The 16,386-nt window shown below is 40.9% G+C and overlaps 1 protein-coding gene across 6 annotated transcripts in view; it reads left to right on the top strand.

Annotated features, from left to right (window-relative positions):
• Wdr62 (WD repeat domain 62) overlaps positions 1 to 16,386 on the top strand; it is a 134,654-nt gene that overhangs the window by 30,309 nt on the left and 87,959 nt on the right. For 4 of the 6 annotated variants that reach the window (XM_025297778.1, XM_025297776.1, XM_025297777.1 and 1 more), the window contains one exon: positions 14,473 to 14,630. In XM_025297778.1, coding sequence (XP_025153563.1) covers positions 14,550 to 14,630 — 81 coding nt within the window. In that variant the 5' untranslated portion in view covers positions 14,473 to 14,549. Of the gene's footprint in view, positions 1 to 3,629; positions 3,786 to 14,472; positions 14,631 to 16,386 lie in introns of those variants that run through there. The other 2 variants (XM_025297779.1, XM_025297782.1) reach the window with 2 other exon arrangements.

Genomic DNA, 16,386 nt, shown 5'->3' with positions numbered 1-16,386 from the left:
ATAAAAATTCTATGATCCGCTATCTTGAATCCGCAATCTTGGAAAATTAATTTTGGAATTTGGATCTGAGATTCGTAATCAATGACCCAAAAAAACTCCCAAATTTTGATTTTGAGCAAAAAATTCGCTCATAGTTCATGGAAAATGATTTTTTTCTGTAAAAATGTGTATTTTTCACATTTTGTTCATTTATAATAAATAGACAACTTATGCAAAACACTTTCAACCTTTCATATATGTTTCCATATCATATAAGAAGTTAGAAACGCAAAATACCCGACAAGAATCCCTCAAATATGAAATATTTCATGAAAATGTGAGTATAAATAGGTGGTAAGTATACTCACCATTATGTCTCAAAGGGTTAAAAGGCTACATACACTCTGGGGAGTAAAAAAAAATCGATTTTTTAATTTTTATATTTTTTGAATCTGTCATGTCTCTAGAATATTTCCTTAAAGTTTCAGTTAAAAATATGTGGAAATGACTGAGGTACAGCCGTTTTTGTATAAGGGTGCAACGCATGCGTACGCTTTCCAGCTAGCGTATTGCACGTGTGTGTGCGTCTCTACAAAAATGGCTCGACTAGAGCAGAAACTAAATAAAGTGACTGTTGATAAGTTTTTGGATATTGAGAGTTTACTTTATGGACCAGGAATCGATGATTCCGTTTAAAATAGTTTGTCGTTCACACTGCAAACCCGAGTGTGTTATTTTGACGTGTATAAGCTGAAGCTTCCTTTACGCGTATCTTGTCATCTTAAATCACGTCGTTTGACGCGTTTAAACGCGTTAAGTGATATCGAAATGCATCAAATGACGTGATTTCGGACGACGAAGAAACGCGTGAAGAAAGCTTCAGCTTATACGTGTCAAAATAACACACTCGGGTTTACAGTGTACTCACTTTAAACCTTACGTAAAACTTTAGACGTAGTTTTCTCAAAATCATATTTTGAAAACTGGCACCAAAATTTCTCAAAAACTGCTGAACCGACGCACAGTGTGTCGGCATCGCCCGTTTTCGTGGACAAAAGGCATTTTATGAAATATAAAACAGTAAATTTCTTTTTGCAGAAATTAAAAGTATAGAGTCTGAAGTATAAGAAAACATATAAAGAACACGAATTTCTGATCAAATAGTGGCCTGAGAATTCGAAAAACATGACCGCATAAAAAGAATTATTTTATGAGTAGAATCGTACATATATTAAAGGCTCATATTCTTCATGTGACTAAATATTAGAGAGTTGAATTTATAAATTAAAAATTAACTATATACTGCTCTTTTAATAAGCTAATAATGGTCCTTCTCGTATGTTTCGATACTATTTATGCACGCACCATAATTCAAATTAGTGACAAATTTCTTATAAAGGAACAGAAATATTGAGATAAATCACGTCCATTGTATCCCATTGTGTCCATTTTTATACATAACATGGACTACAAGTGTTATTTACATGAGAAAAATTGGACATACTGCGCAAGTGTGCGCCTAAGTGATTTCGAAGCAAAAAACTACAGCCAGAATGCATGCCGAACATGACCGTTAACGGCTCAACTTATTCATTTACGTTTGTGTGTTAAATGAGCAGATTTCTATCGTATGACAAATATAATTAAAATAAAATAAGGGTGTTTAAAATTTTATACACATATAGGTTGAGTCATTTTAAGTGACGGCAATGATTTTTTTTCGAAAACCCAGTTGTATCAAAAAATGTTTCATACAAATGTTTTATGATTTCAAGAGGAACATAAAATGACGCCATTGGTTTGACTTGGGTGTACGTGCCAAGGTCATATAGAGGTTAATTTTTTTTAAAATAAAACCTATCTTTTATTACATATTCTTGTAGCTCTTTTTAAGACCTTTTCAAAACAGTCGTACTTGTTACTTTTTATCAATATTTATTTTTCTTATTGCCACATTTTTGTTACCAATATTACAATAACATATAATATTATTATATATAAATAATTTGGATATGTATTATTAGCTTAATAAATAGCTTAATTATAGATATTTATTATTTTTTTAAGTAAAAATCGAAATCTCTAGCTTGACTCAGTCAATATCTTTTAATATTTCTAAAAAAAACTTCAATCTAAATCGAAGATATAAATTATATTTAAAAAAAATTTTTTTTCAATTAGCGAATTTAACATTAAAAAAGAGTCTCAAACCAATGAAGATTTATTTCATTTACTTTTCCAGAACTCAGAGCTTAGTCAGTTATGTAAAATATTATAATTATGTAATTTAATATTATATAATATTGTAATATAATAATAAAAATGCGCTAATAAGAAAAAAAGAACAAAATAAATAGTAATAAGAACAACAAAAATATAACTACTTTTTAATTGATATATCTCTCCCTCTTCACTGCTTTTATCGTTTCAAATTCTGGTGTGCGACTATATGTAAAACATTACTTTTAATATGTAATATATGTGTGTGTAAAATTGTAGGCCGATATCTTAAATAGATTTCAAATGCCGATTTTTATCCATAAAAGTGGGCTCTGCGCAACACTGTGCGACGTCCTTGAGGTTTAATATTAATATGTCTATTCAGCATACTGAAACGTAGGTAGCATCGTAGGGCTTTTTTCGCTTATGCCTTTGCTTGCTTGCAATTGTAATATTAATATTGTGAAAAAGTAGGCTTTTTCAAATTCAAATATGTGCCATTTTGTTTAGAAGCAAAATTTTTGAAAACGGCTACTATGCTACTTGCGTTTTTTAATGTACTTTAAGAAAATATGTGACTTTTTGGATTTCCGATACGTTTTATAACTATTTTCTCTGGTACCGATTTCCAGATCGGCGTATGATGCCTACAATTCCAGCTCTTATACTGTAGCTATTTTGTAAGATTATAAAGCATAAAAAATTTGAAAATAATCTCTACAATGTTGATATTTTTTAGTAAAAAATACGGTAAGTTAAAAGGAGTTTATATTTACGAGAACAAAATTGTAAAATAGCCATTTTTTTAAGACCAAGATATATGTAGCCCCTTAAACACCGTTTACTCCACAAGTCTATCCGTCGACGTGCTCCAGCGGAGTGTAAAGCACAATTTTCAATAATTAGTCGATCATCTGTTGTTTAATTTTAATCGAACGATAAGATATCATCTCATAGGTCTCTCTCTCTCTCTCCCTCTCCCTCTCCCTCTCTCTCCCCCCCCCTCTCTCTCTCTCTCTCTCTCTCGCTCTCGCTCTCTTTGTCGAACTATTTTGTTGGTAAACCGGGGCTAGTTCGTAATATCATCGTCCCGAAAACACACGATAAGCGTTTCAGTTCTCCTCTTGGGAGAGAAATTTTCCAGCAAACAGGATGCACTTCGAAGCTGATGACGGGCAGCCTTCCTGTCTATCCTGTCTATGATTGTACACGCAGTAGATTTCCAAAAATATGAAATGATATTCTCATGACACGACGATTATTTAGCTTCTTGTTTTCGATTATTATCTACCAGCTCATTGTTAGTTAATCGCACTGGAGGTGTGGCCTCAAGAGAACGACCACAAGAGAACGATAGAGTGGGAACCGGGAAGGGGATGTAGGCAGAGAGATACTGTCTTTGTCCGAAACATCTTCATCGACCTTCGTCACGGGAAATATCGCACGACGTCGACGGTCCCGTTCGTCTCTCAGTTTCGCGCAACCGCTCGGCGGAGTGACATGGTCGGCGTCTGACCGCTCCGTCGCCTCGCGCACACGTATGCGGTCATCTCGTTTAACGAACTTCCGATCCGCAATTGAATCGAGTGAGTAGCGAGTTAGGTACGCGCGATGTCAGGCTACTCGCGAGAGTGGCACGCACGTGCACGAAGCGATACGCGCCGAGCATTCAGTTGTGTCGCACCTTTCACAACCACGCGGGTCATCGCGAGTCTCACGCTCCCATTGCGTCGCTCTAATTTTCGTCGATTGTGCGAAAACCCCAACCGGCGACCGGGCCGCTGAAAATCGTGGGGTGAATTCGTGACACGGGATGCGTCGTATCTCTTATCTCGTCTTTGTGGATTAGCAGTAATCAAGAAATACCGGTAGTCGGCCTCTCCTATTGATTGTTGATAGTCTCTATCAGCCGTACAACCAACTCCTCAGATTCAATTATCACGTTTTATGAGTGATTTAATAAGACACGCTAGTGCAGCGTCGGTCAACGAGAGTAACTCAAGATCGCTCTCGTGTCGCTCGTTGAGTTCATCGCATATTAAAATTGCGTTAACGCTGCAACTATCAAAGCGGTCAAGAGCGACCGATTTCGACATTCCTCCGAAAAAATTATATAACTTAAGACGGTGCAATTTTTACTTGGAATTGATGAAACCAAGAAAAATTAATCTCTTTTTCTTTTTATTAAGTCATTAAGTATCTGAAATGTCCAATTTCGAATCCAAAGTTTGTTCTATTATATCTCAAGAAAGAAGAACTAGAAGCAGTACAATTAATCAAAATATGCGCCTAAACTATCGACATAGTTTTGCCATCTTAATGGTAATTTATTCCTGTCAGCAGCGAAGAAGCCTGAAGAGCGGCGATGAAATTGCGGAAGACTTTTTCCACAGCTTGTTGAGAATTGAATGCTTTTCCTTGCAAGAAGTGGTCTAGTGCCTGGAAGAAGTGATAGTCAGTTGGTGCAAGATCTGGTGAATACGGTGGATGACAAAGAGCTTCCAAGTCCAGCTCCTGTAGTTTGAGCAGCGTTTATGCGACATGTGGTCGAGCGTTGTCTTGCAAGAGGATTGGCTTGTCTTTATTGACCAATCCCGACTGCTTAATCGTAAGCATTCTTATTATTTCGTCCAGTTGGTTACAGTAGATATTCGCTGTAATCGATTGACCAGGTTTCATGAAGCTGTAGTAGATAATGCCAGCGCTGGACCACCAAACAGACACCATCGTATAGCTTTGTTTGGTGAATATACGGTTTCGGATTGTGTTTCGGCACTTCATCTATATCCAACCATTATGCCGAACGCTTACTTGCGATTGTCAAGAAGAATCCATTTTTTACCATGTAATAATACGATGTAAAAATGGCCCGCCTTTATGTTGCGATAGTAAAGAAAAGCAAGTTTCGAGATGATTTCTCTCCTGATGCTCGTTTAATTTATGCGAAATCTATCTATCCCAGCTTCTTTGCCTTGCCGATTTGTTTCAAACGGTCCAATATTGTTGGGATAGTAACGTTAAACCTTGCTGCAAATTCATGCGTAGTTTGAGATGTATCCGCTTCCACTGTAGCTTTCAGGTCATCATTATCCATCTTGGTCTCAGGTCGCCCACGTAGCTCATTTTCAAGATTAAAGTCGGTAGAACAAAATTTCTCAAATTATCGACGTACTGTGCGTTCATTAGCCACATCTTCACCAAACACTGTTAATATTTCAAGATGTCTGCGTTGTGTTGATTCCACGACGGCATTTATATTCGAAGATAACACGAATTTCTGACTTGATCTGATCTGACTTTCTGATCTAATGGGGTACACAAAAGTTTCTGTAATAAAGACAGTTTAAAAGATAATCACAAATCAAAACATGCATTTGAAAGAATGTCGGTGTATAAAAAAAAACAAGAATCGTAAAAGTGAAATGTCAAAAATATTGACTGTCAGTTCGACAGTCGTTCGACAGACGTACTAAGTTCTAGTACACACAAGGAAATCGGACATTTCATATTTAATGACCTATTTATTTATTTACCTCTTTGAAAAACCTGTTATTTTGATCGTTCTGATGGATACGAGTTGTTAGTAATTTTGGCGTGAAATACCATCTCACACCTCGAGACGTAAACCTTGATGACTGATGCGATGGGAGAGGATCCGCGGCGAAAGCGCGAATGAAGACAATGGAGTCGATGAGATTCGGGATACAAGGGGTGCGTTCGCATGCGCTTATAAATTAGGTTAGCCGCTTTCGGTCCCGGAAGTCACGGTGAAAGCTTGGCCGAGAGGGAAAGAGAGAGGGGAATCTCTCACGGTGCAAATGCAATGATGCGCATTCACATGACGAGCTTTGCCCACGATCTTCATTCTCATCGCGTCGCGTCCCACCCAGGCCGCCGTCACCTTAAACACCGACGATTTGCACCAAACGGTACAAAACTTTCCAGGCGCGGTAATTAATTAGTCAATTAATTAATTGCTACTTTCCGCTCGACTTGCTACTGCCGGCCGGCAGAACAAGGAGCAATTATTTCGTTTGCTTAATTTTCGTCGCTCACGAGGCTCGCGATGCTCGAAAACTCGGTGGCTCTGCCTCTCGTCGAAAAGCCTCGCGCGTCGACGTGAATTTGCATGAGACACGCGCGCGAAATCCGTCGCTCGTGACGGTCGAGAGTGACAGAGCGCCAACGCGGGCGAGACACTCTTGACGAAAGTGGTCCGCAGTCGTCTCGCTTAATTGTTTAACACGGCGGACGGGATCACCGGCGAGTGAAGAACATCTGTATTACACTTGTGTTTACGTTCCTTTCTCGTGTGCATCCGCATGTGTTTCACAGCACATTTCGAGGCGAATTGACTCTTCGCTGACTTCCGAAGTCAATCAGTTTCGACTCCCGTTGCTTCCCGCTGCGTAATTTCGCAGACTGTGAGAAAAATTTCTATCCAGACAATTTTCTGTTCAGACCAGCATTTGTCTCTGGTAGATCCACGTCCACTAACTTGATTGTATTCAACTCTTATGTGTCTTCGATACTTGATTTAGGTGGCCAAATGGATGCTGGTTACGCCGATTTCTCTAAAGCCTTCTGCGATACTGCAAGCCGTAGTATCTTGTTGCAGAAATTGGAATGTATCGGCCTACGCGGCCCGCTTCTTGCATGGTTTGGTTCTTACCTGCGCGGTAGGACTCAAGTTGTGCGCGTGCGTAATTTTCTGAGAGGTGCAGTGTTACATCAAGAGTGCCCGAGGGTTCTCATCTTGGGTCGTTCCTATTTATTTTATTTATCAATGATCTTGTCATCCATCTCAAATATCTGAGAACTCTGCTGTATGCTGATGGCTTAAAGCTGCTCCTGCATGTGGACTCGTATACCGACTGATTCAGGACCTCAATACGCTCGCATCCTAATGTGCTAGCAATCAGTTGCATTTAAATATTAATAAATGTCACGTTGTGCACTATTCGCGCGCTCGTTCAATAGTTCATTTTCAATACATAATTAACAGCGCATTGCTGTCCTCCATTGAAACTTGATCCGAGTGTCATTTATGATAGTAAGTTGTCTTTTGCATCTCACACGAATATGATTGTTAATAATGCATCTAGATTGCTGATCGCTTTGTTAAGCGTTCCTCGTATAATTTTAAGAATCTGTCTACTCTTAAATTACTATACGTAACATGAGATTCGTTCCCATTTTAAACATGCGAATATATTGTAGTCATCTTATTAAACGACTTATATAAAACAGATTGAATCTACTCAGCATAAGTTCATTAGTCTCATTTAGGCTAGGTCATGAACGTTTGCGATCATGACTACTCTCAAATGCTGCGACTTCTTAATTTATAAACATTGGAATATCTTAGATATCTAGCAGATACTAAATTCCTTTATAATATTATAAATAGTAAAATAGACCGTCCAGAGAAACTTAAACTCGCACTGATAAATTTTGATGCATGTCCAAGATCTCTCAGATCAGCTCCACTTTTTAGATCTCTTTTTTAAAGATCTAATTTGTTTTTTATAGATGTTATTACTTATCAGTTTCTCATGTCTTGTGACTTCTTTGCGCGGTCCATAGAATGTCTAAAACGCTTTGCCATGTCTGCTTTAGACAACTTATAACCATGCTCGTTGCGTATCTGTCTGCTTAATTTAATATTGTATCTCTTATTTCTCGCTGTCTTGTATGTTATTAATTTCATACATTTCGAATTTTTCTCGGCGTCTCTCGCAAATCAACATTGTATTTCAGCTTTGTACGTTGGGTAAGTCCGGAATAGATGGACATAGTTTTTTTAATTGCAAATAATACATCTGTACCATTACTTATTAATGCAATAAATGGTCAGCAACATATTAGGTGTACAATTTAATTTTCGGCCTTTTTTGCTCAACTTCAATGCTCAGTTTGAAAAAAAAAGGAATATTTACCTAATCTCAAAAGTAATCTCCCTCACTTTCTACACATTTCTGCCATCTTTCAGGCAAATTTCGAATTTCGCTTCGGAAAAACGATGGTTTGGACTCAATGAAGTCATCGATGCTTTTTCTGACTTTTTCAGAAGTTTGGAAGTGCGAATCAGCTAAGTGATGCTGTAGCGATTGGAATAGATAATCTGATGGGGATAATCTGGAGAATACGCCGCGTGAGGAAGAATTTCCCAGCCTAAGTTAGAGATGATTTCCAGGGTCACTTTTGCCGTGCGTTATCATGCAGCAGTAGTACCTGCCTCGTTCCACTATCAGTAAATGGTCTTTTTTGCTCGAGTGCGTCATTCACTTTGATTAGTTGTTGCTTGCGTTCAGCATTGTTCGTTTGACCGGGTTCAAGCAATTCGCAACACACAACAACCTTTCTTGACTGACCCGGTCGTTGTTCGTCTTCAAGATCGAAATTTCCTTCTCGAAACTTTTGAAACCACTTCTTGCAAGTGCTGTAGGAAACAGCATTTTCGCTCAAAGCCGAACAAACCATTTCCTGCGCTTCAGCTGCATTTTTTTTAAGTTGGAAAGCGAAAAGGAGACAGTGCCTCAAATGCTGCTTTTTGAACGACATTGCATTCACTACTGTTTTTTGAAGTTATATCAGTAGGGCTGCCATCTATTATACTGCATTCCGAAGCTGATGCTTAGTACTTTCAGATCATCATAGGGCGGGAATAAGTTCCAATTTCAATAGAAGCTGTCATTTATTGAATTTTGGGGCCGAGAATTAAGTTGTACGTCTAATATTAACACGTTCAGTAGAGGATAATGTTTAAGGTACAGAAGGGTTTTTGTGAAAAAAATTCATAGGACGTCAATAATAACGAAATATTAAAAATATTCTGTGAGAGATAGATGGTCAGGTGTCCAGATTAGATGGTTATATGTCAAGGAATAGTTGGGCATATGTCATCTTGGTAATGAATTTTTAGGTTAAATACGATGTTTTTTAGTTGTTTAAGTCCAGGTTTAATGTCGTATCAAAATAAACCGTATTTGCAAGGTATTATTCCGACGTGTGAAACATTTTGGAGGTTAATAGAAATATAAAACATTTATTTATTCATAATAACAGTGTTTTTGTATATCAGGAAGAAACACACCTATTCGTGGTACATCCAATTCCGATTGACCGATCGGTATAGACAAGTTTGACATTTAATGCTAGGTACCAGGGAAAAATGACAGTGGAATATATATATATATATATATATATCTAGAAAATGTCGATCCGATGGCCATTACTTGCTATTTCTCGCTAAGTAGGCTGCCCATCTAACTTTGAAAAAAATGGGTCATCTATCCCTGTTTGGAGAGTTCGCATAAAAATGCGTATATCGCGTGAAAAGTAGTCTCGGTGACGAGTTTCGGGATTAAATGTGACAATACGATGTTTTTTTAGTCGTTTCAGCCCAGGTCTAATGTTGCAACTCAAAATAAACCGCATTCGCAAGGTATTTTTCCAACGTGAAACATCTTGGAGGTTACTAGAAACATAAAACATTTATTTACTCACAATATCAATGTTTCTGGGCATCAGGATGAAATACACTTATTCGTGGTACATCCAACTCACAACTGACCGATCAGCGCTGACGCCTAGCATATATTGACAAAATTATAACAAATTATAGCAATTGACCATCTATCCCATATGCCCATCTATCCCGGACTTATCCTAAATAAGTCTAATGCCCGTGAATAAATAATAATAATAATAATAAAATTCGAGCATAGACGAAAATTGTCGTTGAGGCTAGAGGTCTAGCTTGCGATCGATCGCGGTGACACTCAAAGTCAAGTGGCTGCTGCAACGCGCTCGATTCTTCTACGTGCATGCGCCAAAAGACTCCTGCCTACTTTCGATATTAGATTTCACTAGACGTGTCCCGAGGAGTACGGACGCTCCATTTATTCTTTACGTCGGTGAAAATACCGGCCAGCCGGGCGATTACTTTCCTAAGATATTGGCGAATTTCACCCCATAAGTTAAACGTGCCGAGAGATGCACATGTCTCGGTTGATCAAAGACAACGAGTGTAATCCGTTAATCGGATTATATTCGCCTTGATTTGCGCGTCGTATGTCCCGATCTTCACCTCCGCTCGTACCTCATCCGCTCCAATTACCTGATTACAAATAATTACTTACCTGCTTCCATGTCGAATTCTTCCGCCAAGAGGAAATAGAATTTCCGCTGCTTGCAGATCAAACTCGAGATTCTGAAAACCAGAAATTCTGTTGCTTCAAGCAGAAAGATTATATTATTGGGTTGTTCGGAAAGTAATTTCGGTTTTTTTCAAGTAGATAGTGTTGGTTGCCTTTTTAAGCAGTTAACCTCATTCTAAACTAGAAAATCATTTTATATTTTTATAACGCACATTTCAAGCTTCATTTGAAAAAATGTTGTTTTGGAATCCGTCAAGTTATTTGGCGTCGCATCAAGAATGGAAAACCGACGTGAGCATTTTCGTTACATTTTGCTTTTTTATTACCGTAAAAACAAAAATGCAGCGCAAGCAAGAAAAAATTTGTACCGTGTATGGAGAGGATGTGTTGACTAAACGCCGGTGTCAAAATTGATTTTCGAAATTTCGTTCTGGGAATTTCGAGCTCAAAGATGCATTACGTTCTGGAAGGCCAGTTGAGGCTGATTAAAACCAAATAAAGGCATTGGATGCAAATCGTCATTTAGCAACACGAGAAATTGCTGAGATATTGAATTTATCGAATTCAACCATGCATTTGAAACAACTTGATTTTATTTCAAAGCTCGATATATTTGGGTTCTACACGTCCTCAAAGAGAAAGATTTAATCTATCACATTACCATCTACGATTTGCTGTTGAAACATGAGGAAAATGATTCATTTCTGAAGCGACTCATAACTGGAGATGAAAAATGGATTGTATACAACAATATTAAATGCAAAAGATCATAGAGCAGACGTGATGAACCGGCTCAAAGCATCGAAAGATGATATCCATCAAAAGAAAGTGATGCTCTCTGTTTGGTGGGATTGGAAAGGAATGGTTTTCTTTTTGAGCTGCTACAAAATAACCAAACGATTGATTCGAATGTGTATTGTCATCAATTGGACAAATTGAATGATTCCATCAAACAGAAGAGACCAGAATTGGCGAACAGAAAAGGTGTTGTGTTTCATCATGACAACGTCAGACCTCACAAGTTTAATGACTCGCCAGAAGCTATTAGCGCTTGGATGGGATTTGTTATCGCATCCACCATATTCACCTGATCTGGCACCATTCGATTATCACTTGTATTACGGTCAATTGCAAAATTCTTTGGATGATAAAAATTTCAATTCAAATGAAGATGTCAAAAACTACTTAATCCAGTTTTTTGCCAATAAGGACCGGAAGTTCTACGAGAGTAGAATTATGTTATTATCTCAAAGATGGCAAAAAGTGTTGGAACAAAATGGTCAATATTTAACAGAATAAAACTTTTCTTTCTATAAAACATATCGTCTTTCATTTTCATGCAATAAACCGAAATTACTTCCCGATCAACCCACTATATTGATTCAACTGATTCTTTTTCTTTCTGCACAACGCACAGTCGTGACGTTATGTCATAACGTTCCCTAGGTCGAGAGTTACTCGATTCTCAGCTTTACCCAACAAGCAAGATCGAAAGTATCACTCAAGCGATTTTCAATCTTGTACGAACACTCATAAGGAAGGAAGGAAGGAAGAAAATTATCAACTCCCAAAGAATGGCATGACATTCATGACGCCGCCCGTATTGCGCGTGGAGCCGGAAAGAGCGATTATTAAATCGCCGCGAAATGAAGATCGATACCCTCGGGGACTCTATCGCGATCGAGGCGCGCAACGACGCGCGCGTCCGCCTTGGCGACCGCCATTGTGGCGCAAGATGCATATTCATAGGGACGCGTGGGCTCGCATCGGGCCGGAAATCGATGTAATTCGGCCTTCTCGCGAGCGATACAATGCGCACTCCGGCGACCATCGAAATTAATAGTTGCCATTACTTGGCCTAGTGAATCGGCTAAGTGTTTGGCGCGCGCGCGCGCGCGTATCCTGCCTTCCTAAGCAAATAGAATAGGCACTTTCGCGACGCACCATTTATTATGTGGGTCGTCGCGACGGCTGACGAGATCGCCATCGACGTCGCCGTCAACAACAGCAACGACGACGACGCCGACAACGACGACATTGCGATCGAAGGACGTCCTTCGAACAGGAAGCGCCTACGGTTTCGTAATAGAGACCGGCTCGCTTCTACCTTAATAACGTAACTCTGGGAGCGTCGTCAGCGCTGTACGACACGTCGGTCTCCGGATTTTGGGCAGACGGCCAAGTCTTGCCGTGCGCGACGCGGGAGTATTGAGATCGCGCGTGTATTAATGGGCAAGGGACGCATCAGCGGTGTGTTAAAGAGCCGCGCCGGTGGGTCGTGTTGGTCCACGTGGATCGCGCTTTAGCGCTTAACAGCTCATAAATCGTCCCGACAACGAAGCGGAAACGCGCGGCCGCGAGGCCATGTTGTTGATAATTGGAATCGCGAGCCTTCGTGCCAGCTTCTTCGGATTCTTCGCGGACCCTCTCCCTCCCCCCCTCTCTCTCTCTGTCTCTCTCTCTCTCTCTCTGCATCGGGATCGCCGAAGCGTCCTCCGAGCGTCTCGCGCGGTTGACGACCGACCGGCGCGTCTCGGCGCGATTCAAATTTGGACGCAAATCCGTTTATAGGAATCCGCGATTCGCGAAGAGACGCGAATGTCGCCGGGACATGAGGGACGAGCAGGAGGAGAAGGTTCATATCGAGGTTCATTGATTATCTGTCGCGGCGAAGAGCTCCCGTCTTCCCTTCGAAGCCGTACCGATAATCCTCTCCGGACGACGTTAATTCGAGCGGGCAACCCTCCTCGCGCGATTCACGGTCGACTCTCATTAGCTACGCGTGTGTTTGTCGCGTCCTCTCGTACTCGCCGGAGTTGCAAACGAGCTCGGCTTATCTGCTTGTCTAGTTTATTATCACGGCGTTATATTGTCGTGGCCGAGTACGCGGAATTTGGTTGAACTGAAATCGAGAGACGGACTTACTGGAATTATTGATCGGATCCCAGCTCTGATTTGGTTCCTCCGCTTGATTTTTTGCGGCATATTCTTTCGGAAAAATTGGATGAAACCAAGGAGACTCTCCGGAGAGAGTTACAGTCGAAATCTGCCGAGTTAAAAGCCTATGGAGAGTCGAAATTCGGAACGTAATATGAGAAGCAAAATTCTTGAGGAAAGTTGGTTGGTTAGGCAGGCAGGAGAGTCAGAGACTGGTCCAAGTTGTAATTAAAATTTCAATTGCAATAAAAGATTAAATTTATGAAATATAATTAAATGAAGTTAATTAAATTAATTATGTGATCAAATTAAATTAAGATTAAGAGATTAAATTATAAGATAATTAAATTAATGATACGATTAAGTTAAATTAAGATTAAGAGAATTAAATTAAGATAATTAAATTAATTATATGTGATTTTGATTCTTGGGCCTTTAATCATTTTCGCGACGTCTCGGCAACGACGACTCGCGAATTCCCGTGGTCCAAAGGGACGTGAGGGTAAGTCACGTCGTCGTCGTCGATCAGATCCGCGAAGGAATCTATCTTCGCCGGCCAGCCATTCGCGGTCGCGTGTCATTATCCTCCCGTTAACTGGCGCGCGAACCGTTATTCGTTCCTGCTTCTCTGAAAGTATCCAGCCGTAGCGGTCCGACGTGCGGAATTCGCGTAGGTCTCTCGATCTCCCACGATCGGGACACACGTCTACTCTTACTTTCGCTTAACGACCCGCCGTATCGCGTATCGCGCCACGCCGCGCCGCGCCGCGCCGAGCCGAGGAGACCTACTGGGAGAGTCCTGACGAAGCTCGTGCTCGAGGAAGTCCTTCGGAATTTCAATTCGTCATTCCGTTTCTCTTCTTCTTTTCTTTTTTTTTTAAGTACTCCCAATTCCCTGTCTTATCGTCACGCGATCGTGACTCCCCGACCGGCACGAAGCTCGGAGACTGACACACACACACACACACAACATGCACGTACGTGTGCAGCGTGCGTTTAAAAATAACGCGCGATAACTTATCTCACCGATCGTAATCCAGCGGTGATTCATTTTCGTTTCGCGCGGACCGTGAAAGATGCACGCTGAGCCACGTGCTGAGCCGCTTATCTTTCTTTTTTTTCACGGAAGCTACGACGTGAAACTTGAAGAAAGCAATTGGTCTGTTTGTTGCAGACGGTGGAATGAGATCGGGGCGCCCGCTTGAGAGATGAGATCCTGACGAGGCAACGGAACGGAACCTCGCCGTCGCGATGGAGCCGCCGCTCACGAGCAAGGTTCTCCGGGCTCCGAACCTGAAGAGGGGCCAGGAGAATATCAGGATACAGGATAGGGTGAGTGATGACGTTTCTGTTATTACCACCTCACGGGGAGGGAAAAAAAAACTCGGCTCGTTTAGGTGGCTTTCTTTCGTCTGGGAATCAAGCGGATACTCGCTTGTTGCACGCTCAACGAACGTATTCCTGCAGGAAGCCTCTTTTCCGTCAGATGTTCCCGCTTATCTCAACCGAGTTGACTTCTCACGCAGACGAACGCTTTCGGTCGCGATGAACAAGGATGTCGCGCCGTCCTCGTCGAGTTTTCGTCCCGTCGTCGCCATGAATTGGCTTTTTTTCCCACCGCGCGTTTCTAGATCGGCGTTTGCGCTCGAATACGCGCGCAATTGCGATAATGAGCGGCCTGACGTCGGCGATTTTTCGAATCATGCTGAACGATGAGCGCCGGACGCGCTTTTCATTGCATTACGTAGACGCGTCGTCCAATTGACGTCATCATCGCGAATCATCCTTTTTCGAAGCGACGCGCGTCTTCGTTATCGCCGCGACGCTTCCTTCTCGCTCGCTGTCTCTCCCCTCTCTCTCTGTCGTCGCTCGCGTCCCGCAGGTATTTCGCGTGTGGGCAGACCGCATTGTTGCGTTGCGCTCGCTGCACTTGCATCCTGCATTCCGCTTTCGGTCATCTCGAGGTCCCGAGGTCTCCTCCTTCTTCTCCTCCTCCTCGTCCTCGTATGGAAAATGCGACGTTCCGTTTCCTCCGCTTTCGTTTTCATTCGACACGATAACGAGGTAGCCGTAGCGATATATTTCCCGCATTTGATGTCATTTTTATTTCTCTATCGGATGTATGCAATTTATTGCACGGATTTATTTTGTATATTTTTATGTTGCTTCCTATTGTTATTATGTATTACTGTTTTTCTGGAAATCGCGTGAAACCGAAGGCGTGCTTCGTATGTACACGTGATAATTTAGCAGATCACGTGATATATTTCTGACTCACCTCAGACTTTGATCAGTTGGTCCAAATAAAGGAAAAATTGTACTTGTATAACAAATAATAAAAAATATAATTTATTAGTATAAAAATGAGGGAACGTGAACAAATAACGTAACACTTGCACGCACGAGTGGAGCACGTGTTGTGTCATTTCTCGCGATTTCTATATAATATAATCGATAACAATTATCTCGGCTATATTGTAAAGATACGATCATACCTGAAGAAACATGCGTCGATACGAAGAAGCGGTCGTCGATAAACTGAGGTGTTCTCTTACCGACTACAGACTGTATTATTCGTCGGCTCGCAATAACAAGCGCCCTCTCAAACCTCACGCACGCAAATGTGCGTGAGCGTCTGTTTATTATTTTCGCGATTTGCACTCGTTCGTTCAACGACGAAACGTCGTTTACACAGTTGCCAACCCTGGCGAAATTTCACCAGATTTGGTGGTTTTTTTTTTGTTTTCACATTTTGGAGATTGGTGAAAATTTTCTGGGAAGAGCATAAATCTGATGAATTTTGACAGCCGGGACTGAGAAAAATCTCCACAATCGAATGTGAAGAAAATAGTTGACTGTGATTGGTTAATTCTTTTACAACTTGAGGCTTGCTATATCTATTGTAGATCCAGCCTAAAAAAAGAGTGGCCAACATTTTCTGATTAGCTGGATTAGTAGACACAATTTCCACGAGTCCTTTGATTAATTCGGTGCATTCAGTATTACAACCGCTCACTGAGTACTAAGTGAGCTCTTGCATTTGATTGGCGTTGGATATTTTTAGATCTAAAGGAATATGCCAATCGGA

The sequence above is a fragment of the Harpegnathos saltator genome, unplaced genomic scaffold (genome assembly GCF_003227715.2).
Source record: "Harpegnathos saltator strain DR-91 unplaced genomic scaffold, Hsal_v8.6 scaffold188, whole genome shotgun sequence".
Lineage (NCBI taxonomy): Eukaryota > Metazoa > Arthropoda > Insecta > Hymenoptera > Formicidae > Harpegnathos > Harpegnathos saltator.
The sequence above is the reverse complement of the archived record's forward strand: the minus strand, read 5'-3'. Positions and strand labels throughout refer to the sequence as shown.